General features: G+C 42.6%; 2 protein-coding genes and 1 long non-coding RNA gene across 5 annotated transcripts; 1 reads left to right on the forward strand and 2 right to left on the reverse strand.

The window, feature by feature from the left end:
* Nucleotides 1–1058: 1058 nt before the first annotated feature.
* On the forward strand, nucleotides 1059–4322 carry her13 (hairy-related 13). The gene is made up of 4 exons (XM_088380551.1): nucleotides 1059–1298; nucleotides 1384–1470; nucleotides 1561–1642; nucleotides 1927–4322. Exons 1-4 carry the CDS (start codon nucleotides 1212–1214, stop codon nucleotides 2370–2372), a joined length of 702 nt encoding a protein of 233 aa, XP_088236677.1. The 5' UTR covers nucleotides 1059–1211; the 3' UTR covers nucleotides 2373–4322.
* LOC148395190 (uncharacterized) lies at nucleotides 4118–6032 on the reverse strand. Its single transcript, XR_015859387.1, has 2 exons — nucleotides 5905–6032; nucleotides 4118–4961 (listed from the first exon to the last, which is right to left on the reverse strand). It is a non-coding gene; the product is annotated as an uncharacterized LOC148395190 (long non-coding RNA).
* Nucleotides 6033–6847: 815 nt separating this feature from the next.
* LOC148395191 (period circadian protein homolog 2-like) lies at nucleotides 6848–22841 on the reverse strand. Of its 3 annotated transcripts, none has more exons than XM_088380549.1 (23): nucleotides 22688–22841; nucleotides 19388–19946; nucleotides 18465–18557; nucleotides 18134–18288; nucleotides 17879–18000; nucleotides 17561–17762; nucleotides 16500–16551; nucleotides 15728–15870; nucleotides 15490–15568; nucleotides 15292–15398; nucleotides 15021–15174; nucleotides 14783–14891; nucleotides 14433–14700; nucleotides 14018–14156; nucleotides 13798–13934; nucleotides 12850–13047; nucleotides 12397–12642; nucleotides 12144–12293; nucleotides 10415–11457; nucleotides 9522–9660; nucleotides 9191–9428; nucleotides 8918–9068; nucleotides 6848–8782 (listed from the first exon to the last, which is right to left on the reverse strand). In XM_088380549.1, exons 2-23 carry the CDS (start codon nucleotides 19828–19830, stop codon nucleotides 8627–8629), a joined length of 4524 nt encoding a protein of 1507 aa, XP_088236675.1. In that variant the 5' UTR covers nucleotides 19831–19946; nucleotides 22688–22841; the 3' UTR covers nucleotides 6848–8626. The 3 variants fall into 3 exon arrangements, with proteins under 3 accessions (XP_088236675.1, XP_088236674.1, XP_088236676.1); XM_088380548.1 differs by having other exon boundaries at nucleotides 9522–9753; XM_088380550.1 differs by lacking the exon at nucleotides 12144–12293 and having other exon boundaries at nucleotides 9522–9753.
* Between the last annotated feature and the right edge of the window lie 2402 nt (nucleotides 22842–25243).

Genomic DNA, 25243 nt, shown 5'->3' on the forward strand with positions numbered 1-25243 from the left:
GCTTTCTTTGGATAAGGGCCCTTAATTCCCCCGGCTGATTCTGTTTGGGCCGAGGGGCCGCCAGCAGCAGCAGCTGCCAACTGAAGGCATCGCATTACAACCACCCAACAGGCGAGGCGATCTGCTGAGGCATGGACACAAAAGCGAGCAAGAAAGGGGAACGGTCGGGCACAAAACTTGCCCAAGGAATCCATCCAGATCCAATACAAGAACATTTCTATTTTTTTTTATTATGACATCTAGAAATATTTGAATATTTAAATCTTATATTCATCATTTTAGATGTAGTTTGCATTGATTTAATTCTAATGTAATTTTAATTATTTAGCTTCAACGTACATCACAGACTATATGTTGTCATGGATGCCATCTCATTTATCTTTTACTATCTCATACAGGGCTGCATATTGTTATGGCAAAAACAAAAAAATACATGGAATTAATTAAGTTAATATACAATCATATGAACTGATTTTTACAACCTTAAGTGGCTGTGTCTTTTAAAACTAAATGAATACAAAATAAAAACACAGTGGAAGAAAAATCAAACATAAATGTGTTAAATACAGCACAATTGCAACTATTGTTAACACAAATACATATGACAAGGATTAATAGACCTTAACTTCCTTATTTATATGCAAAAAAAGTATATATGCATTATTTAATATTGTGCGCCAAACACACTGGTGGGACAAGAGTACGGTATTAAGACTGTCATATTAAAGTAAATTAATTAAATTTTTTGCACATCATATTATAAAATAGGCTTCGCTTGGAGGAAATAGCTAGCCATCTGCCATTTAAGCAATAAATAAATAAATAAATAAATAAATAAATAAATAAATAAATAAATAAATAAATAAATAAATAAATAAATAAATAAATGTGAGCAGTATCGCACGTTCTGTGGCCTTTACTCTTAAGTTTTGCATACAGATGGGGAAAAATGAAGTAGTCGCTGCCTTGACACAGAAAAACTCTCTCATTAAAGTCTGTCCAGCTCTTGCGTTGCTGACCAGAGACAAAGAGCTGCTTGCCTATTGGCTGCTGCCGTGTGCGCTCTGTTGTCCCCCAGCAGGAGCAGCTCGGCCCCTATTCACATGTAAATAAGCCCCTATAAAAACTAACAACAGTCAGCCGGCGACTGCACCACGTCTCACTTGTATTGCACAATAAACAGGAGAGGACTGAAAGCTCGACTGCGCAACATGGCTCCTTCTGCTCGGCACAGCAAGACCGATATTGGCGTGCAAGAGGAGGAGTGCTACTATGGCATCCAGAAGGTGGACAGGAAGGTAGGCGAGAGGACATAGGAGAATATGTCGCGCTGGGCTGCAAAGCGCAGTGGGAATAATCATGTGGAAATGTAATGTGTTGCAGACAAGGAAGCCTCTGGTGGAGAAGCAAAGGCGAGCTCGCATCAACGAGAGTCTGCAGGAGCTGAGGACCTTGTTAGCAGATGCAGACGTGAGTACGCACATGCACGCGCGCTTCATCTTATTCAAATGACATTCAGAATTTACTGTTAATTTCAATTTCCAATCCCCCTATCAACAGTTGCACTCCAAGATGGAGAACGCGGAGGTGCTTGAGATGACGGTGAAAAAGGTGGAGGACGTCCTGAAGAGCAGAGCCAAAGGTTTGGACCTCTTCCATGTCATTCAAATATAAGAGGAGATAAGCAATCATCATTGAAATTCTGGAGGCTGAAATTAAATTCATTGGTGTGGCTCCTTGATATGCAGGCTCTGAAATGAATCAATGTCCGTGATTGCTGCATGGGCTGGATGAGTTCAGTGATTTCCATCATCTGAGATTTGAGAGCTCATAAAAATATCCAATGTCATGTAATATTTATTTACAAAAAAATAATGTCACATTTCCATCACAGTTGAGTTTTTCCTAATCTGCTTGCGCCAACAGAAGCGGACACGCTGAGCCACGAAGCAAGCGAGCGCTTCGCAGCCGGCTACATCCAGTGCATGCACGAGGTCCACATGTTCGTGTCCACCTGTCCCGGCATCGACACGACAGTGGCCGCTGAGCTGCTCAACCACCTTCTGGAGTGCATGCCCCTCAACGAAGATCACCTCCAGGACGTGCTGATGGATCTAATTGCTGACACATCCGGGAACGCAGACGGCACGTGGCGCGGAGGCGGAGACCCGCTTTGTTCGACGCTGGCCTCCCCCGGGGGAAGGAGCGTGTCCAGCGGGTCGTCCTCCGGTACATCCGGCGAGGACTCATGCTCCGATCTGGACGACACCGACAGCGAGCACAACCAGAGCACTGCGGAGGCTTTGGAAAACAGGGAAGCTCTGAGCACGCCCACCGTGACCTACTCCAGGTCCATGTGGAGACCCTGGTAGGAGCCCGCCAGTTTCCATGGGCTGCGTGGATCTATGGGCGCCCTTGAGGAAAAATTCCACCCCAAAACAAACACTTACTAATTACAAATGAACACACTCTTGTACAGTTGCCACTGCCATGGATTTACAAATGCTCTCCACAACTCACCTTCACAATGACACTGTGGATCCTTAGGATGGTTCATGTTTGTTTGTTTTCTGTCTCTTTGCACATGCCAACTGAAAACATCTGCAATTGTCCATTGGATTTTATGGCTTGGTTATTTCAGAAGAGTGGCTTTTCCTTTAGGCAGCACAATGAAGTAGTGGGTAGCGCATCTGCTTCCCAATGCTGAGGTTGTGGACCCCAAGCTCAGCTTTGAGCTACCCGTGTGGTGTTCGCATGTTTTTCCTTTTTAGTCCGACTTACATTCCAAAAACATGTATGCCATGTTAAATGAAGACTCCATATTGTCCACGGATGCAAATTAGATTGTAAAAGGTTGTCTATTTGAGCCCTGGCCACCGGTTCAGGTTGTCTTCACCCATGCTGACCCCAACGAGGAAAAAATATCAATAACACTGATCAACAGCAAATTTTAATCAGAAATAGCTTTGTGTCCCTAAACATATTTTTTACCCTGATTTCAAAAACATCTCATTTTTACCCCTAGCACATCAGGTTTGGCAGATATTTGTATTATTTGTCTTTAAGTTTGACCTATAAAACCTTGTACGATATGGATTTTACCATTTGTTGTAATCTATCGCTCTGACGCTTCCGAAAAGAACCTAACCATTAATTCATAAATATTAATAAATATATACTATAGCACATATTATTATTATTGTTTTGTGAAAACCTTTTGTGCTAGAGAAAAGTCAAGGGCAGATTCTGAATCAATGCCAAAAAAAATCTAGAAAAGTTGACATGTCTGATTAAAAAAAATGTCAACGCGTTGACCAGTATAATGGTTATAATGGACGTCGTTTCCTCAAAGGCATGTGGCCTAACAGTGACACTCTTCCTCACAATATTCACTTATCGTTCTGCCACTAAGGACAAATGAGGAATTGAGCCCTTTTTTATGTGAATAACTTTCATGTACTGTATATAGCATTTGTAAGGAGAGAAGCAAGCTCTTTTAGAAAATGTAAGTTTGGCAGTGCCTCTGATTAATATAAATATTTCTAATGTATTTCATAAAGATTTGTAGTTTATCTGTCCTGTAAACTCCTTTAGAATTGTTGTCTTGCTATAAAGTATAGATCTCTGTATTTGCTTAATAAAATACTTGGATGGAAATGCTTGAGCTACTTATGTGACTCAATGTGAAGAGTTTTGTGTAGAATTTTTTTTGTGAGTGACGAGCTGTGATGAGATTGTTTTTTAAAAGGCAGTGGGAGTCACATCAGAATCATCACGAGTTGAACTCAATGTTGCCAACTTAGAATTTGGATTTAATAGCGTTCACTAAAAATAGCCACAAATATAGCAATTAGCTTGTTTTGCATGTAGTTCCTCGTGTCTGTTTATTATTGGATATAAACCTTCAAAGGCATCCTGCCTATCCTTCTGCCTCCAGACTGAAAATTAATGTGGGAATAGGAAGCATACACAGCAGAGACATCATGTTGATAGCTTGTCCAACTTTAGAAGAGTAAAACAAGGAGAGGGGCCGGTATTTCGAAAAAACATGCCACAAATTATCCAAGCTGATTTTCTTTTGTTGATATTAAAGTGGATTTATTACTGACACCAGTAATTAATTTGAGCACATTTATTTCCAATTCCAATCAACAGAACAATCAGCGTCAGATGTTTTCTTTTTCTTTGTGTTCTGCAATGCTGGCATTACATCAGCAAACAATTTAGTCTGATTTTATTTTGTCATGTAATAAATAAATTGGAATGTAGTGGTGTAAAAGTGGTCCGAAATGTAAATAAAGTACATATATGTGAAAAATCTACTCAAGTACAGAAATTTTTGTAATTGCTTATAACATTCTTGCCATTGTTTGAACACTGCACAAGGGCATTTAATTATTCAAGAGCTATTTTAATCCTTAATAATTGCTTCACATTGAACTTTGCATGGCAAATGTTTTTAGTTCCTGATTGCACAGACATGCACACAGTCATAACAAGCTGTTTCAAAACATGTTTTGTTGAAGGTTTTGTGTCCTTGACCCGCATGCAGTTAGAACGTCACGCATGGTACACAGACAGGGTGTGTCAAAAACGAAAAGAAACTGAATTTCATTCCATATGAAGCCCAGCACGGCTTCATCGTGTATTGTGAAGTCCTTAATCCAATCTTGAACTTGAATCCACTGTTTATTGTGAGCTATTTGACAACAAGAACATTCTTCATTAAATGTATAAAAATACATCGTTCAACAATGCAAAAACTCTTCAACAAAACAACTTTTGCATTGGTTTTCGTTAGATGTTGTAGCTGGTGAATGTGTGTGTGCGTTCCCATTAGCACATCCTCCCCGTCGAGTCGCACTTCTTTTCACATGAGCTCATTGACAAAAAGCTGTTAAATCCTGTCAGGGTTGAATGGACCCACCATCAAAATATACTGACAGCCATCGTCTTCCTTCCTGACAGAAACAAGCAATAGTGAAAAACAGTCTCAGTAAAAGCAAATGTTAGTCCATTTCACACGGCCCAAATTGGATAAATGAATATTTGAATAGAATAGTTGCTGTCAGATGATCTTGAAAGTATTTAAGACAAGTAATTAGCAAGGCTGAGTGTTGGAGAGGGGTGTGAAAGTGACAGGAAACACTCTCAAGGAGTAGCCGTGATCAAAGGTGCCACTGACCATTTGACAGGGAAGCGTCAAAACCTTGCAGAGCTGAAAAGAACTTGGAAAGAATACAAGCTGGCTCAGATTCTTCAAAGGCACAACACACACACGCACATATGCACGCACACACACACACACACACACACACACACACTGAGCCAACAAAATTAGAACAGGCATATGATGATCTCATTTCAATTTACACAATTTGAATTTCTCCATATGAAGCTAGAACCTAGTTGAACCCAAAGTTGATCATTTTCCTCCACCAATGCCATCTTCTCTGTCTCCATCACACACGAGGCAGGACTTAAGCGTCTTCATGCATCAGCTGAGTTTTGGTTCAAAGGTCATCTTACTTAATGCAGCAGTTGGCCCGAGAAAGATTTAACGGGCACTCGGCGGCATATGGCACTGAAAGGGATCCCCTGGGGAGCCCGGCAGCCACCCTCAACTGTCTTTGACTGTGAGAGAACAATCACTTGGAGCAGAAGGCTGAGCACTCCATGTGTGTTTAAAAGCATGCTACTGCATTAATAAGAATCTTTTTTTGCTTTCATTCTGTCAGGAATGATTGGAACCAGGGAGACCAAATGCAGCTTGAACCGGGGTTTATTGAAGGGAAAGGAGTTGGAAGGGAGGTAGGTGGGGAACCGAAGACACAGACGGGATAGAGACTCACAGACAGCAAACAGACAGACAGAAGTCCACTTAGACACAGATAAAATTCTGACCGTGAGCCTTCAGACAAGACCGGGGGAACCCGACGACAGGGACGGAAGATGACAGTAGACACCGACAGGGAGAAAAACACGGGCAGGGCTTAAATACATAAGGTAACAAGAGGAAGCAGGTGACAGACATTACGGCAATGAAGGGGTGTGGCTGAGGGAAGTTGCCGGCCGAGCGTGCTCTGGCATGGACGGGCGTGACACATTGACTCACAGAGGCCAGTGAGCGTGCAGTTGCAGACTGAGGTTGAAGTCACATCATTGTGAGCATGCACGCATTGTTAATTTGTTTTTGAATTTCTTAATTATTTTGATATCTCACTGGTGTTGGGGGCTCCCTGAAAAGTGCTGATTTTGGAGGATTTCATCAAACGTCAATATATTAATGTATAACTATTGTTATCTCAAAATCCATTTTGTCCCCTAAAGTGTCACATGATCATCAAACTAGGCATGTGTAATTCTGCCTAGTAACTATAAAAAATATACCTACTCAAAACTTGGAATTTTTTTAGTCACATAGCACTACAATTTTTATTTTTATATTTTATTCTGAACATTACCGTATGTGTAAAGACATATATAAATTAGTGGCTGCAGAGAACCTAAATCTATTTGCTGATACCAGACATGTTTTCTTTGTTTAGTGCGCAATTAGTTTTGTCGATTTTGTGACGTTGGTCATGTAGTCTCTTTGCCCTTTCAAGCAAACCATTTCTTTGAGGCATTAAGTAAGAAATTCACAAAAAGTCCAACTAGGAAGTGATCACAAATCTGGAAATCAATCATTTTCAATTTGGGCCCCAAGTTCAAAACACAGACGTGCGACTTCCAATCAGTTTCGGGCCACTTCTGCTTTGTATTTTTGAACTAGTTGTTGCTTATTTACGAGAAATATTGATAATTATCTGTGTAATAAGTATCATATGATGCAGTCTTTCAACAGTTTAAATAGTTCTTGTAATTTTATTTGAACATTATGTCAAACTTTCAAACACAAATTCCTACAAACAAAAATGCACAAAACTGCACTATAATTGAATCTAACCAGACTCATACAGTGGCAACAAAACATTGTACGCGACACATTTTCATGTGCCAGTCCTGCTTATGTATATATTTATGCATTTACAGGTCAGGCTGTTTCCTCCCATTCACGCACCAGTCTCATCAGTGTGGAATTAATTGACTTCCCTCTTTGTGGGAAAACAGTAAGGCGTAAAAACATTTTCCATTTCCTATTCCTGATGTATGAACCACATTTCCATTCTCAATGCGGAACGTATCTAAGACCGCTGGGTCATCCTTATCACTGTACTGAGATGAGGTTTCTTTCCTCTCCATGCACCGAGGCGTGGAGCCCATACGCAAGGGAATCATCGCACACAGTCCAATTGCGCATTTAGGGGCAGTTCTTCACTGTTCACAGTAGTAACATGACAGGGGACTATGCCCATCTCCAGCTACACTTGCATTTAAAAGTTTTTCTGCAAATGAAATTAAGTGGACAAAACAGGACCACAGAAACCCATTTAAAATTGAATGAAAAGAACAAAAGAAAAAGACAACCACAAAAACTACTGAGTGGGATGTCCTTGGTCCAGCCTGTGCTACATTCCGAAACCGAACCCAAGTTTGTTGAAGGACCTGAGCTGGTTCCGGGGCACCGAGCATCCTGACTTTATACAAAATAGCAAGGGTTGTTTTGGCAGAAATATTGGATACATATTTCTTTGCTATGGTCCCCTGATTTCCTCTATTATTCTGTATTCACAGAATACACGAGGATTGAATACAGTGCTGGAAACCATCGAGAAATGCACGTCTCTGCTAAGTTAAGTACTCTTCAATTCGTATGGATTTCATACTCTTTGGGGTTTGGGGGGAATAAATAATGGTGCACATTTCCTCTTGTGTGCAGGATTCATACTCCAGTTTAGATTAAATCTCCGACTAAAGTGATATTTAAGGTCCTGTAGATGACTAACATGTAACATACACAGTAGTCAACTGTTAATACAATCTTGAAGTAATTTGGCAGTAGCATAAGAAACCCTGGTCTGGTTTATAACAACTACAAATAAATAAGTTAAATGCACGTCTTGTGGTGTGCATCTGATTGTCACTGCTGAGGCAATTTACAGTCAGACTGCGTGTGTCCCGTCCCGTGGCTGATGAGTGAGTGTGACACTCGTCAGTCGGTTTGCCTGACTACAGAAGTGCTATGTGATGGTCCAAAAACTAGGTGGTATATATTAAAAAAAAAAAAAAAAAGCAAGAGGTCCCTGCTGACAACAGCACATCAGTTCCAATATTTGTCATGGGGAACAAATGTGACAATCATGTCTTCTTCCATTTTAAGTTACTTTCATAAAGTTGAACTACACATTATTAAATGCTCATGTTGTCTCCCAGGAAAACGGGGAATTAAATAAAATGGAAAAGTGTACATTTCATATCTGAGACTGTGTTGAGACAGCTGTACAGCATAAAGGCTCTGTGTTAACAGACTGCTGCGTGATCTCACTTTCTCAGAGTCAACACACAAACACGTTCGCGGCATTCACACAATCATCACAGCTTCAGTTCATCTGTGTTTAAGAGTCTTGTTGAGGACGACCAGGCACACGGTTGTTGCGTGTCACATTTACAATGTTGTGTGTCTGAGTGTTCGTGTGTTAAGGGTCCATGGCTGGTCAAGTGTGTCTCCTCTCCCTCGAACGCTTCATGAGCCAGGGTCCAGTTTGGGCTGCGACTCCTCCGTTTGGCTCTGAGCATTCTCGCATTCTTGTCTCAGCTCCTCGCCCATCTCCCCCATGTCCATTTCAGGGAGGTTCTCCTCGATGTGGTCCTCTGCAGCATCTTTGCAGTACAGACACTCCTGAACGCACACACACACACACAGTCACGTTAAAGGTTTTAGTTGGTTGGCATGCTTTGACTGGCCAACACACACAGATTAACAGTCGTATAAAAACATTTGCGTCTCAAATCTTTTAAGGAATTCACTGCGGACCTTCACATTGATAGCTGCAGGTAGACCCCCTCTTCGCATCCACGGGTGTTCCTCCAGCAGCTCTCGCCGCTGGTCTGAGGAAAAGTGGGGCTGGCTCTTCTGCATCTGTCTGAGCCGTTCCTTGTCTTCCCGCAGGATCTTCTGAATGTCCCTATGGAACACGTCATGCAACATTGTAATGTTCTGCTAATAAGCTTCTGAGGGATAATAAGCCTCACTCAGTGTGCATTTACAATTACAAATCACCACAATTGCTCTGAATTGTTGACTCACCTGCATGGCATTTGATATGTCATCATGACCTTGTCATCAGCATTGGCCATCAGCAGCCAAAGAGGCTCCTGGAGAACGTATTTGATGAAATGCTCGCCCTCGCCCTTGGCCGACGCCTTGACTTGTGACTGGCCATCGCCAGAATCTCCTTCTCCTCTCGCCTTGACTTTGGTTTTAGTCTTTGGGTCGTGTTCCAAAGAATCAATACTGCCAAAGTATTTGCTTGTGTTGCTGCTCCCTACATAGCGGTTTGGAGAAACAAATCTAAGTCAAGTCAAATGGGGCTTCAAAGCAGCTTTCTGTTAGCTTGGATTAGCAACGATGGACAAACCTGTTCTGCTGCCTGAGGCTCCACTTGCTGATGTACCGCAGCCATTGCAACCAGAGCCTGAACCTGAGCCCGATCCAGATCCTGATCCTGAGCCCATGGAGCCAGATGTTGCTGAACCGGTGCCGGAGTGAGAGTCCTCCTGCTCTTGGAGAAGGATATCCAGTAGGTCACAGGATGACGAGTGACCGTCACTATGTGCGCCATCTTCTGGAGAATTAACCTGCATCGTCACCTAACACGAAAACCCCCCGACAAAAGTTGGAAAAGCTGCCATTTGTGCAATCATTCATTTGCAATAAAAGTAACTATTATCTATGTTTGATTGATTGAAGTTTTTTTTTTTTTTTAGTTTCAGGGGGTCGAGAGTCAGCAGCTTGCATTTGTTCATACATTAAGCAAAAAAAGTGGACCATGCTACCTACAGTAACATTACAAGGTGTGATGAGTGACATTCGACACATTTCCCCAAAAAACTGTCATAAAACCAGCTGAATCAAAATAAATACATTTACACTTAAAAAAAATTTAAAATTCTTATGTATGAAATCAATAAAGATGAAAAGGAATGACATTTTGGCTATGATTGGCTCGTTTTGTATCATTTTGTCAACAGAAAACATTTTCATTAATATAATGTTTTTTCATCTCTAATGTTTATTATTTTGTTCATTTAGTTTAAGTATAATAACCTTGTAGTCATTCTACTACCTACTCTTGTACTAGAGAGGATAAAGGGCCTACTGGTAAACGGACCTTAAGCTGAATACCAAAGATAGTGAATATATTGCTAAGTGGCTTTCCATGCGGTTGTTTTATTGATAGCTAGATCTATAGAAGATTATGACTTGAGTCAACATTTCAGTTCAATGCCAACAAAAAAAAAGACCTCTCACCTGCTGAAGATTTTCAGCCTTGGCTGAGGCGGTCGCATTCTTTTCCCCCGCGGGTCCTGCTACAGCAGAACATGCCGCTGGACTGGTGCCTTGAAGTCCAACAGAGGCCACTGCACTGTCCTGCCGTTCTACGGAGCGTTGGCCCTCTTCCATGCTCAGTAAATTGAGCTGCAGGGGCGAGCTGCACCGTGACTCGAAGAGCGTCGGTGAAGTGGTGCGCTCGCGTGCTCCAGAAGCCGGAGTAGAAGAGCGAGAAGCCGCCCCCTCTCTGGGCTCCAGACCTGAGGCTTTAGGGGCTTGGGTGCTTAGGCTATATGGGAAGGGCTGAGGTGGATATGGGGCTTGAGCTACAAATGGAGTCTGGACTGAGAAAGTAGGTTGGGCAGTGAAGGGCTGCTGGGCAGGATAGGTGGTTGGCCGAGCCTGGAATGGCTGCTGGGCTGGAAAGGCAGTCGGCACGGGGAAAATCTGTTGGCTGGTGAAGGGAGGTTGTGTTTGCATGGTGTACGCTGGCTGCGGGGTCTGAAAGGGCTGCTGGCCATTGAACTGAGGTTGCGTCTGAGCCTGCTCCAGGAAAAACGCTGGTCTGGGAGCAGGCCCCATTTGGCCCAAAGGTCCCATTTGAGGGAACAGGTAATTTGGTAGCACATAAGCCACCACTGGCGCAACAATGGGTGCGGGGAAAGGCGTGGCAGGGGGAGGAACTTGGTTGTTCTGGCCCTCAACAAAGCCTGTAGAAAGGGAGGGGTCGGGAGGGGGGACCTGTGCTGGAGCCGCAGGTGCCGGTGGATAGAGCTGGTACGCGGGCACCATGGCTGGGTAGGACACATTGAAAGCTGACAATGATGCTTCAGATGGGGACCATGACGTTTGGTTGAGGCCCTGAAGAGGGGGGCGGGGTTTGCGGTTCGAGACGGCGCTGTCTGACGACTCGGGATGCTTCATGCGTGGCTTCTTGGACTTTCTGTTACGGTTCCCCTTTTTGGCAGTAGTCTCTGGCCGAGTGGTGCCCTGTTTGGCAGCACCTCGTAGTCCCGATGGTTCTGAAGTGACCAATTACAAGGTCAGAAGGTTGTACTTCACAATATCCGCATTTCACTAAGAAGGTCATTCAACACATCAAGGACACAAACACACAAAATACTAGCTCAACTGACAACTAGCTCAAAAGACTATGACAAACTAGAATTAATATTAGTGACCATGTATGCCAAACGTTTCACAGGAGTGGAACATTTTGTTTCAACAAAGCAAAAAACCAACTCCTCATTCTATTCTGTTTCCGCTGAAAGTATTTGTAAAACTAGTTTTGGCACCAAAAGTCGAGACAGCCAAACCAAAGGGCAGGTGAGATTGTCTCTTTCATGTGGTTCAAGACTAGTAAGTAGCTATGGAAATAGGCCATACTTGAATTCAACTTCAGTGCTCATATCCAGGGCCGGTTTGTGCTATGGGCAATATGGGTGACCGCCCAGGGCGCAATCTACGTGGGGGTGCACGAGCGCTCTCAAGATAAAAAAAGAGGGCGGCGGGGGACAGCAGAGGCCGGAGAGGAAAAGGGTGAGGCATTCCAAGGCCACACAACTGCTTCTGAATAAATTGTAAATTGCATTGCATTCATAAAAATAATAATACCGATCCACATGTAATCTATTAGGTTATGTGAAAAATTGACACACAAAAAATAAAAAAAATGGACAGTGCACGCACTATGTTATGGCCGCATTACCTGATGCACGCATACGTGACGTGATCAATGTTAAGTTAAGGTTGTTTGAGGGACCGGATGGTGTTGGCAAAAAAAATTGTTTCCGGGAGGGGGTGCGGGGGCGCCGCGATGCATGGTTCACCCAGGCCGCAAAAGTAGCCAGGACCGCCTCTGCTCATATCAAGTAAAACGCCCCAAGTTAGAGGGAGTGAACTTAGTTAGTGACAATCCATATAAAGTCATTTCATGCTGTCATTCTGAAAATATTGCTTACCTTCAGGGTTGACTGGCCCTTTCTGCCTGTGCAGATGGGTGGAATAGTCCTTCTGGAACGTCCTGGCTTTACAGAGTTCTCGGCAACGAGTGAGGAAGGCCTGCTCTTCTTTCTGCGTGTGTGCTGCCAGCACCTGCTTGGTCAGTCCCAGGCGCTTATAGGCCTCTTTCTCCTGGCTCAGCGGAGATACAACACTAACGGGCGGAGCAGGAGGGGCAGGGCTCTCAGCCACGTCCTCAATTATTTCTGCCAAAACAGCACATTCATAAACGTCAGTCATTAGGATTGCTCCCATCTAAAACCCTATGCTGCTCTTACACTCTCTTGTTTTTTTGCATGGCATTACAACATATTGTTTCGTATTAGCCAGTGTTTCAAGTCCTCATCTCATAGCTTTCTTTTCTCTTCTGTTTCTGAGGGAATTGTAATATTTAACTGCGAATATACACTTACCAGACTCTGGCTGTGGCTTCTTGTCTCCCACATGCACAATGGTGCTGCTATAGCTACACTGAGATGTGATTGACACAACACTTTCGGCCTTGCTGGGTAAGGGAAGGGGTCCCATTGGTGCTCCAACCACTGCGGCTTCGGACTTCTTCAGCGCTTTCATGTTTGACAATCCAGGCTGGCCCTCAAGCATCAAAGCATCTAAAGAACAGAGTCACCCATTGTTCGCTCTGAGTCTCACAAATCTCATCATCCATGCAACCATCCATTTTCTGATAACTAAATCCAATAAAGGCGGCTCGGCGGCGCGCCGGGTAGCACGTCCGCCTCACAGTTAGGAGGGTGCGGGTTCGATTCCACCTCCGGCTATGTACTATGTGTCTACGTGGGTGTGTGGACGTATCTGTGTGGAGTTTGCATGTTCTCCCCCGGCCCGCATGGGTTTTCTCCGGGCACTCCGGTTTCCTCCCACATCCCAAAAACATACTTGGTAGGCCAATTGAGCACTCCAAATTGTCCCTAGGTGTGAGTGCGAGTGCAAATGGTTGTTTGTCTCTGTGTGCCCTGCGATTGGCTGGCAACCGGTTCAGGGTGTCCCCCGCCTACTGCCCGTTGACGGCTGGGATAGGCTCCAGCGCACCCACGACCCCCGTGGGGACTAAGCGGTTCAGAAAATGGATGGATGGATGGATAAATCCAATAAAAGTCATTCACGAGAAATGTAGAGGGGAATTTCTCAAGTGACAGGAAATAATCTAAAAGACACATTAACGATGGTAGTAAATAATAATAATGTTGTGAACACATTTTAGTTATTACCTAACCATACAAGAACCAGAAACCGTGACGGCAAAACTGAGATACGAACCAAACTGTGAATTTTGTAAACCCTTCCACCCCTACTATGTGTCTACGTGGGTGTGTGGACGTATCTGAATGATCAGCCCATACCTGTGTTGGAACCACCAGGAGCCTGCACATTGTCCTCCGTACACTTTTTGTCATCATCTGAGTTGGATGAGGTAGTATTTGAAGAAAACTGGTATTTCCTCTTTACAGTAATGGGGATGTTACAGCTCTCCAGGTACCTGAAATAAAGGTACAGTAGATTATATATCTTGAGAAGGAATACTACACAAACACAGACAGGCACACACTCACAAACACTTACCGGATAACACTGTCAAGGCAGCTAATCTGCTGGTAGGAGCAGACGGTCTGGTCTTTGAAGGTGAATTCATCCATGCTCGCTGCATTACCATCTTTTGGTGCAGAATCCTTCAGACGCACCACTGGACTCTTTTGAGACACTGCCATTGTAGGAAGAGAAACAGAAACTTGTGTCAGAAAGATACACAGCAGGCACGTCAAGAGGTTTAGCACAACTCATGCGTACAAAAGAAAACAAACGAGCTGTCACTCTCTCCCTCAATTTCTGTAGGTAACCTGTCTCAAGACAGTATGCTAGGATTTTTCACAGTAGAAAAGCATCCTGTAACAACATTTTAATTTGCTTTTGACCACTTCTATAGAAAACAGTGACACCTTAAAATGAACACTTTCGATAATTGAAGAATTGAGCTTACCATCAGAGTTCTTCTTTTCGGGTTTGGATGGGTATGGAGCTGGTGAAGGCGGAGGGGAGCGCAGGCACACCTGGGAGTCTTGGTTCTTGAGCATGTGAACTCCCTTACAAATCTCCTGAAATGTCCTGGTGGGCTTGGCCTTGCTTGTCTCCTCAGCTGTGTTCCCGTTGCCATTGCTTTCACTGGATGAGCCATTGCTCACCTGTTGTTCGTGCGAACCGTTGCTGCCGTGGCTACCATAACCACTGGATCCCATGTTGTGAACCGGCTAAGGGTAGAGAAGCCATTACAGAAGCTGGCAAAAGCTTGTGATAAGGTGTGTTTAAATAAACTATAATGTGTATACATACTTGTAGGAGAAGCCTGTGGATCTGCTCACTAATTTCTTGGATGTCTGAGTCCATCATCTTCCCTTCATTGAAAGCCAGGGCTGCAAAAACATCTTCATTCACAGGACCCCTGAAAATAACATCAACCGCACCAGTAAAACAACTTGAATATGGACAACTCCTGTATAAATGATCAAAATCTAAATTCACCATCAAAAGAGGTAACATAACTTTTAAAGTGTGCGAGTAAAAGACTTACATGCGGACTTTGTGCCTGCCGATGACAAATGAAACTTTGCGGCTCCAGGGGTTGACAAAGCTGGACCAGCTGGTGTCGATTGTAATGTATTCGCCATTTCTTGCGCAGAAGCGGATCGAGGAGTGGTCAAAAGGCTGGCCAGCATACTTTAGAACTGTTGGTAGAAGGCAAAGTGTTTATGAGATGACATGGTCATGCAAGTAATTCACAAGTAGTAATTAGTATAGCCAGATGGCGCATATCAAAAACCCAGAAAGAAATCTAGCCTTACTCTTGCGATGCACGGCCAGCATGATAGGCCTGTCACTCGGGTGGAGATTGAGCAGTACAGGTGTCCCGATCAAGTCCTGGGGGAGGTAACCCAACAGCGGAACCGCCCTGATGGAGAATATGAGAATATTAGAAAATATTTCCCACATGCATCAACATAACTTTGTTCATTAAGTTCAAAAGGCATTCTTTTACTCGCCTTTCATCCACATCCTGAAAAACACAGTTGGGGGTGTGTGTGGTGGTGAAAATGCGCTTGTCAGGAGGGATTCTGGGTGCTAGTAACAGAGAACAGAGAAAAGAAAGTCTGCATTAGCCTTTTGCTGAAATCTAACCAATTTAAATCAAGGATGGAAAAGAAGTACATTTTAAATTTAAATTTATATTTCTAAAGCAGGAAGTGAATCATGCTTCTCACATATCATTCGTGGTCTCACCTTCATAACCGGAGTGCACCCTTTCTGCCAGCAGGAGGCAGCAGAACTGTTCCTCAGACAATTCCGCATCTTGAACTTTCATTAGGTAAGGAGTCATGCGGAATGGGTAGTACTGCATGTCCCCATAGTGTTCCTTCCCGCCACTGAAACACATAGATGAATAGTTCAATTAGTTTTGTTTCATTTATATCACAAGCAGACTTGCACTTGGTCATTTTGATGTGTTGTGTCTTATTATTGATAGTTTAAAGTACGGGTCAGCAACATGGTGCAGTTGCTCACCAACTAGTAATTTCCTAAGAATGTTGTAGAAGCCATCATTTAAAAACACTTGCAAAGATTTAGAGAAGTGTTGCGTATTGATATTTATGAATTTTCTATCTTGATAACCATTTTACTATTAAACGGGTATTTTGAACAAATTTAAGAAGTGCGTATAAATCATACATGTAGCCCTCAAATAGTTTCAAAAAAATTGGTTGGTGACCTCAAGTTAAGCCTTTAATGCGGCTTCAAGTGGGTGACCTAGGAGCAGTACTTTTCTGTGGTGGGGAAAAAAAGACCAAGCAGCCCAAACTAAGGCGGGTAAACCCAAGAATAGCTGTGTTAAGCCCAGTAGGGAAGAAAGTGCAAAATAAAAGGGGCTGAATATTAGAAGCTCACAGCACTACCCCACACACTCTCTTTGCTCCGGCTTGGTGCGACTTGTCTTACTCAGGGATTGTTAGAGCAGAAATCTATGAATCAGAATCTGCCGTGCGCTCTCACTCACCTGATGCGGCAAAAGAAGGATTTCTCCTGCATGCACTCCGTGGGAGAAGACTCTGAAAAAAACACAGGGAGGAGGGTGGAGAAACAGGATGACTATATACTCAACAGTGCGCATGACCAGAATCACCCATCCGTTGCAGTTGGATGAGATCAAAACGTCAGTGTAGTTCTACTCAAAAACATCCCCAAACCAACATTTTATTAAGATAACAAATATACCTGCTGTACTGAAGGTGTTAAGTATGATTTTTTGTTTAAAGATATTTGAAAACAGCAGGGGCCAGCATACACTCCATAATATTGGCACCCCTAGTTAAAAGCCTTATGATAATTTTGTTTTTTATTGCTGAAGCATACTCTCTTCTGGAAAATTGTAGTTATGATTCACCAGATACACAAATAAGCTTCTTGAATGGTTATCTCGGTCCCTAGACCTCAACCTCTTCTCCAGGTTGCTGGATGATTTCAAGCGGTTGTGCAAAGAGAAATGGTCGAAAAACCTTCTTCTCTGTATTCTCCTTCATTTGAAACATAGGAGTAAATTAAGTGTTGTTTTGTTAGAAAAAGGGATATGTACTAATTATTAACATCAGGGCTGCTAATAATTGTGGCACATGATTGATGTAAAAAAAAAAAAAAAAACCTTTCCTCAGTGTAGGTTTTTCTTAGCCACTGAATAAATGCATTTGAATTAAAAGGTTGGATTTACTTAAAAAGGGGATAAAAGAACTCATGAAAAGTTACAGAATACATCTTGACGAGGGGTACCAATAATTATGGAGGGCAGTGTATATTAAAGAGTATAATAAAAACAGTGTGGCAGGTGTCTGCATAAATTGGTTTGTGTGGTATTGATCATGCTAATAAAATATGTGCGATGTGTGTACAGGCATGTGTCAGTGGGTGGCTCATGTGAAGGAAACGGATGAGTCTATGTGTGCAGGTGGTGAAATTTAGGTTTCATGTGGGTTTCCCACGTGCCTGGTGCAGCTGGTGGGAATCCAACCTCCATTTAGCGTGTTTGAATGCAACACATCCCACCAGTTTCGAGATTCCTGTTACCTGCTCCAGTGCACATGCTCCACGAGGGCAAGCGGTAAGGAGTCGTGAAGCTGTAGAACACGCTCACGTCCTGAGGAGTCAAGAATTCCACAAACTTGGCATTATGGAACACCTCACGCTTGCAGTTTAAGATGGTTGCCGCTTGATCGGAGATGTAAACTATTTTCCCTGTGATTAGTGAGACAGCCACAGCAAATATGTCCTGCAAGAAACAAACCAGATTGAAAAAAAAATGTGGTCATGACAATTTTGTACAGTAGAAAGAGGCAACCATTGAGCGGCAATGAATAAATGTATGTCAGTGACAAAAGAACTTACAGTGTTTCTGAGGGTGTATTCAGAAGTGATGCTGTTGATCTCCTCAATGGTGTAAGACGACACTTCAAAACCAGGTGGTTGGCTGTCGTTGATCATCAGCATCTGGTAATACTCCTCGTTGGCTGTAAACGAAAAAACACCACATCTGTAAAGCTGTAATTGAAGACGCTGATCCATGACAGCATTTGCCCAACAAACATATACAACATTGATGGTATGTTCTTGTTGCGGACTGACACAAGTTGGAAATCTTACCTTTCACCTGCTTGACACACCGTAGAGCATATTTGAGTGTGTTGACAGTGGTGGATTTGCCCTTGTTCCTCTTCTCCATGGGCAAATGCATCTTCAGTTCCTTAAGGGTCTTGAAGAGCTCCTTCTGTGTCTTCGCTTTAGCCGACTGTTCGCTGCTGCAGAGCGTACACGAGACACATACATGTGCATCAGAGAAAATGTCTCACCGAGGCTGGCATACTCTCGAGCGGGGGGTATAAATTGGCGGAGGAATGATGATGGGAGAGACTGGCACTGAGGTGAGTCAACGTGATGAATTAAGGAGCCAAACATGTGTAAGGTTCATACTAACCTGCAACCACTAGTAGATGGATTGTCCTGCTCGGAGCTCACCAGACTGAAGGCATTGGAGCTGCTTGGTGGCGAGGGGCTGTGAGAGTTTGAGCTGTACAATAAACAACATGGTATGGACAATGTTAAGAGCAAAAGAGCAGCGAAAGGGCCCAAAAAAAAAAAAGTGACGCAACACATCAAGTGATCCAGGAACGTACTAGAATGTGTCGGACCAACAACGTGAAGGTGAAGAAGGCCATTCATTATGCATGGAAGACCACTATGATTTTTTATGGACAAACTTCTCGGTAAATTACGTCGATCAAGCTAATTACGATCCCATTACAGAGTCTTCAATGCGGTGCAAAACACGCTGTGGATGTTTCTTGGACTACCACAAATTAATCGCATTAGAAAAGATGTATTGTATTTTCCATGTGAATTACGACAACAAAGCGCATGCACGAGAAATGCCTGACATTCAATTAGTTGAACTTTCCATGTTAAAAAGTTACCAAGGTGCTTAGGGTCGCAATGGCTCTTCGAGGGCTCCCAAGGAACCCAATTAGTCCATGAAAACCTGTCCAGGATTTGAGTTTAGACATTCCAAAAATTTTGCATTGCGCTTACACGGACCAAAGTGATCAGACTAATGATCAAAAATGTTGTCTGTTACTTTAAATTGGGTCACGGGTGGCTTCATAGGGATAGTTCAGAAGGCAGTACATTAGTTTTAAGAATTAAGGTGCTTGTGAATAAAACTTTGGTGTCACTATCAATTTGAGTCGAAAGAAAGCAAGACAGCGTTGCAGCCATGACTCATACAGGAGAAAATGGTCCCTCTATTAGATTTAATGATCCATACTTCCATGACCTAGATGGTCCGCTTCCACATAACGGCGGAATATTCATACACGATTGAGTGCGTTAGGGTGCTCTCACCTCTTGTTGCTTCCCGATGACTCGTGGAGAGCGGAATCTTTCCCGTTTCCATTTGAGCTGCCCACAGATTCATTGCCGTGAGACTCATTTCCATGCGATTCGTTGCCATGGGACTCGGTCCCACTCCCACTTGAGCCGGCCATCTCTACATCTTCGTGTAAGCGTGTCCGCTTCCTTTCATCGTGGGGAGAACCAGGCGAGGCAGGGTGCTCTTGGCTGCTGTCACTGCCCTCTGAAGCCAAGCCCAACTCTGGCTCCATGTCACCCCCATCCCTCCTGCCACAACCCTCGCTGTAACTGCTGGCCATACGGTGAAGTTGGCTGATGGCGGAGCACGAAGAAAGTTCTCCTTCCTCCACTTGAAGGCCGACCCTTTCGCGGGATCGTTCCCGCCCGTCCAGGGTTGAATAGAGGTAATGCTGAGAGTCACTGCTCTCTGACATGGAATGGGCCAATGGACAGGAGATGGGACTCTAGGTTGTCTTCCTCATGGCAGCACCACAAACGGTATTGTAGTGGGGTGTAAGCGTAGTTGATCCCTCACCAGGAAGCATTCGCTCTACAATAAAAGAAAATAATATGCATTATTATATTGCAATGAGATTTTCATGCGCAGACAACAAATAATCTGAGCCTGTTCGGAGAAGCTGTACATCAAAAGTTCAGTGGTCAGGACTGTGATCAGATCAGATTGTTTGGCATTGGATGCAAAATGACAGGGCACTGTCTTCCAAAATAAACCAACACTCCACCTGCGCATGCACACACCTTCACAGACTACCCATTCCTCCAAAGTTCAATCATCAAAAATAAAAGGGTGAAGCATTTCAATTGAAAGAACAGTATACAACTATGAAATATCTCTACAGTCAAACGAATATTTCAAATACAGTAGCAGTCATAATACATATTTGCAATCATCATTCTTGTACTCTCTAAAGGATAGCCACCACAGAACACATTTGGATGCAGATTTGCTTTCTTGATTGCAGCATTGTTTTTCAATATTAGGTCATCTACTGGAAAACTCAAGTACAACAGCTCTCAGAGAGCACATAATGGTATGTTAATAATGCCTTGGATAGTAATTCTACACAAACGTGGTCAATTATCCATGATTTCACCTTATGTAACGCAGAGATGCGCAGCAGAATTTGCTAGGAGGCGCAATACGATACAGTTGATGTGCCTTCTGTGTGTCTGATAGCAACCATTCCCTAATACTGTACTAACAAAGTTAATGTCAGACATGTTTCTTCACAAGTCAACTTATGTCATGAAGAGATAATACAAATACAATGCAGAAGATTCTTGAAGAGGTACTTACAGTATGTTTGTTTAATCCACCCTGCAACAAGCACTGTGGAAAAAATCCAAGCAAGCTGCAGCTACAATACTTATGTAAACGGTTTTGGGCAATTTGATCATTCTACTCTTTACATAAGCACCTCTGTGCAAAAAAAACAAAAACAGAAATTCAGGTATTTCTCTTAAAACACACAAAAAAGTCCAAGCAGCCACACATCCTGCTGCTTTTCACATGGTCTGAAGTTCAGAGGAGACCTCCTATTGGCTGCAGCCAATAACCAGTCAGGAGAGAACAAGGAGTGTCAACATGTTAAAGTCATATTAGCCAATCAATGGATTTACAGCAAACATCTCCTTTGCTCTCACATTCAAAATAAATAAATAACGTATGTATATTGTATGATACGGTACATTTCTTAAAGAGCATTCTTCACCACAAAAATCCATCCAAACATGCACGACACTATAGAATAACCCACACCTTCTCTAACAAATAGTAAACAGTTTCTAATGCCACTGAATTGCCAATTCATCAAGGAAAACTTCAAAAAACTAGATTTCCATCAGAAGAAAGTAAAAATAAAACCATCAGCATATAATGAAGCATACCCTTGCTTTCCTTGGCAAGAGAAAATGACACACAAGAACCTGGAAAAAATAAACTTACCACAGACTCATTCCACACACAAGCAATGGCAAATAAATAAAATGCCAAGGAAAAAGCTTCAATGTCCCTTAGAAACATGCTCGCAGACGCCCAACTCTCAGAATGACATAATGAAACTAAAGTCAAGCACAGTATTGCTTTAAGCACTGCATCATTATTCAGGGGCTGAACCAGTCATACTAGCCCAGCTATCGCAGCATTATACAACGGCTGCTCCAGTCACATGGATTTGGATCCAGCTACCATAGCCTTGTTTCATAAAACCAAATGTTTTCCACTTCATCCAGGCGTGGCACTTCATCGAACTCATAACTAACAGAAATTATAAGAGTAACATAACAAAAGTCCCAAACACGGAGGGAATATAATTGGAACTTGATTTCTTGTTTGATTTCATTCTATACAGACACAACGTAAACAAGACATAAATAGTTACATAATTCCAAGAATAAGATTGATTTATATTCCAATGTTTTGAAATAATCCTCTGTGACTTCCTGAATTTTAGACAAATGAAAACTGTGTACTCAGAAGTTAAAAAATTAAAACTAGGGAAACACTGTAGCTCAAAGAAAACAATCATAGATTTATAATTAATGAGAAAAAAAAGCTTTGTAAAAGCCGACCTGACTTTCACAGTTCATTGTGGAAGGGAAGGTTTAAGTCTTAAACTATAAGATTTCTGTAAGGCCTCAAGGCCTTAAAATAATGAGTAAAAAAATAGCCGTATCTTAATAATTCCTTCCACTTTTCTATTATGCGGCTGTAGAATTGCCTCACTTCAATCGGTTATCCCCAAACGTAACAGAATGTTGCAATTTTTACATTTCAAATACATTTTTACTTCCATGAATCTGACTATGCCTATTAACCGGCTTCCACGTTGGTAACAAGACATCATATTGACTGACTACCATGTGCTTGTACTTTAAAGGTCAGAAAATATACGATAAAAACGCTTGAAAGGGGCAAAAATCCTCCCTTCCTCCCCCTCACCCACAGTGACCTGCTATTCACAATCCACACACACGTTGACCTGCAATCCACAGCACGGTACACTGACACAGTTATGTAAAAGTGACGATACAGTCCACAAACAGACACAAAAACAGCATTCGCGTGCCCCCAAAGGGCCCATGTCGCGCAAATGGACATAATCTTCCTTTATAGGTATTGACAAAACAATCAAATGTTATTTCTGCCTTAAAAATAGTAAAAATGTAGAGCAAACAGAGTGGCCGCGCATGCGCAGATTGGACTTAGTTATGCAACTTCTTTTTACGCTCTGACTACATCTACAAGGAGGAATTTAAGCAAAAACTCACCTGCTTGATCGAAAAAAAATTCCTCTTTCTGGACGTGTCAGACGACATGTAAAAATAAAGCCGAAAGGCAAAAACAAGACCCACGTAAAGCTCAGTGTTCGTCAATGGGAGACGGCATTCAGACAGGCTGACACAGTAGTCGGTAAGTCCTCCCCCAGTTTCCTCCGGTTTAGATACACCAGCCAATCAGCGAACTCGTAGCGCGACCTCAATTCTCTCCCCGCCTTTACCGTTGTGCGATTGGTCAGAAATCGTAGATATCTGTGGAAAACGTGACGAGTTTACAAAGAGCTGAGCTGATTGCCCGAAGGACCTGCCAATCATTTTATATAAACAAGCCAACCTCCGCACGTGGAATCCCATGTTACGTGTCTCGCGTGGAGCGAGCCGGTTAGTTGAGACTTCTAAACAACGCGTTGTAGACGGGAATTACATAAAAGCAAAAGACTGTACAGACTTTTAATGGAGAGTCACTCATGAAGCCCATTGACGTTTGCCTATTCACCAGTTAAACCTTTCGCGACGTGCGGTCAAAGCACTTAAACTTTAAAAACACGAATTCCTTCACAATTTAAGCGACGACCAAAAAAAGGTCGTCAACCTGAAGCAGTCGTAACCACAACATTAAGTACACTCGCTAAAACCAATAAAGTCCAATAGAAAACTCATTCATACATTTATCCCAGCCGACACCCAGTCAGTCACAGGGCACAGATTAACAATCGTTCATATTGGGATTCACAATTTAGTACAAAGACAAACTCAATTGTATGTCAAAGGCTGTCTGTGCAAGGTAAAATGTTATGTAACTCGCCCTGTTTTTCGTTTTTTTTTTAAAGATAAATTTCATTTTGTTTGACTTAGCAATCGTGCGAAGAAAGGGCAGAATGATGCGCAAGGGGTCAGAAGCGCGTAAAACAGGGACGGCACCAGGATTGTTATCTCCCGGGGCTAAAAGCAGTAATTCATACATACGTGGCTGAGAAAATAATTTGTTTATAAATCTGTGCAGCCCTTTCAGCATTTTCTTTTATATTCTAAAATATATTCATAAATAGTTTTTCTAATTTAGTATTCCAAAGCCAATTCTTGCCAATGTCAGCTTCAACTAGCTACATTTGTAAGGGGGCTTAATGAGGACAAGCAAGTGTACCTAATGATGTGTCCAATGAATGAGCATTATGAGCAGACGGCTCAAGATGTTATCCCATATTTTAATTTGCATAGCAAGTTCCTCCGTTTTATGATGCTTGTGCCATACTGAAGTCCATATTGTGTTTACTTGGCTGCAACACAGGAAAATGAGTCCATCATGAGCGAACATGTGTTGTTTTCCCATGATGTCATGATAGCCACAACATATTTTACACTCCACGAAAGTAAATCGCACAAATATAGCCACACGCTTGGTGAGTAATTGCCAATGTCTGGTCAACAATCTTCCCTGCTGTCTGCCAGCCTGGGTTCCACTTAGTACTCCTCTCTCACATCAACCTCCTTTCACTGCTTGCATGCACCCACCACTTTCAGTGGCATCACACTGAGATGCTAAAAATTTCCAGGTTATGTCGCTAAAGGCTCTCAAGCACAGCGGGGAAGGCTCTCACTTCCAATTTTGTTGTTACTATGGAGTAGGAAATCTCCAGACTGTGTGAGATGATCACTCGACTTGGAAAGATGGCTGCAGTGAAGGAAGGAATTCCAGAATTTGAGGTTCAGAAAGTAAAAAAAAAAAAAAAAGACACAGTTTGGCTTTAGCCACAGGTGCCACAGGTAACCGCACATTTGAGATCCTCAGTGTATCAATGAAATTGAGGTCAGGAGAATGTGACACTGTAGAACCTTCACTTTTTTTCTGTTGTTGCCACTGAAGAGTTGACCCGGCCTTGCTGTACATGTTGGATCATTGCCATGTTTGTAAAGTCTAAGTATCTCTTACTGTCTTCCAAGTTTTCCCAAGAACATGCATTTATCTTGATATCAATTTTGACGAAATCCCCTGTGCCATTGTAGATCACTAATTCCAGTCTAATCAGTTACACCACTTCTTTTTTTAAAGACCATTTGAGCTGACGTTGCTTTTGGTTTTCTGTTTACATCCGTAACAATCTTCATTACAGTTTGGCTGAAATCTTTGTTGGTCTACCCAACCATGGCTTACAATCAACAGAACTACAAGATCAAAAATATTAATAATATAGAACTGTTTAACCAACCCGAGTTGGTTTACTAACCTGAGAGAAAAGAGGAAGAACTTTTTTTTCCCTGTTTGTAACGTCATCCAACGCTTGCTCCAATTTATGCGAGGTGTCATGCGTCTATCAGCCCATGAAATAGGCTCCATTCAATATTCTCCACTCAACACCATCCTGTCTTTTAATAACATCACATCTTCATCACATCATTAGACTGGGAGAGTTTACGTCCCAGTCCACAGGTGGGTGGAATTTTCTGAACAAGTGAGTCACCATGTGGGCAGCGCTGGTGCTTTAAAAGGCACATCTGATTGTCAGGATTATCTAACCAGAAATCCTCTTGGTAATGTGTGTTATTATA

The sequence above is a fragment of the Syngnathus floridae genome, chromosome 7 (assembly GCF_059516105.1).
Source record: "Syngnathus floridae isolate MCC-2025c chromosome 7, RoL_Sflo_1.0, whole genome shotgun sequence".
NCBI lineage: Eukaryota > Metazoa > Chordata > Actinopteri > Syngnathiformes > Syngnathidae > Syngnathus > Syngnathus floridae.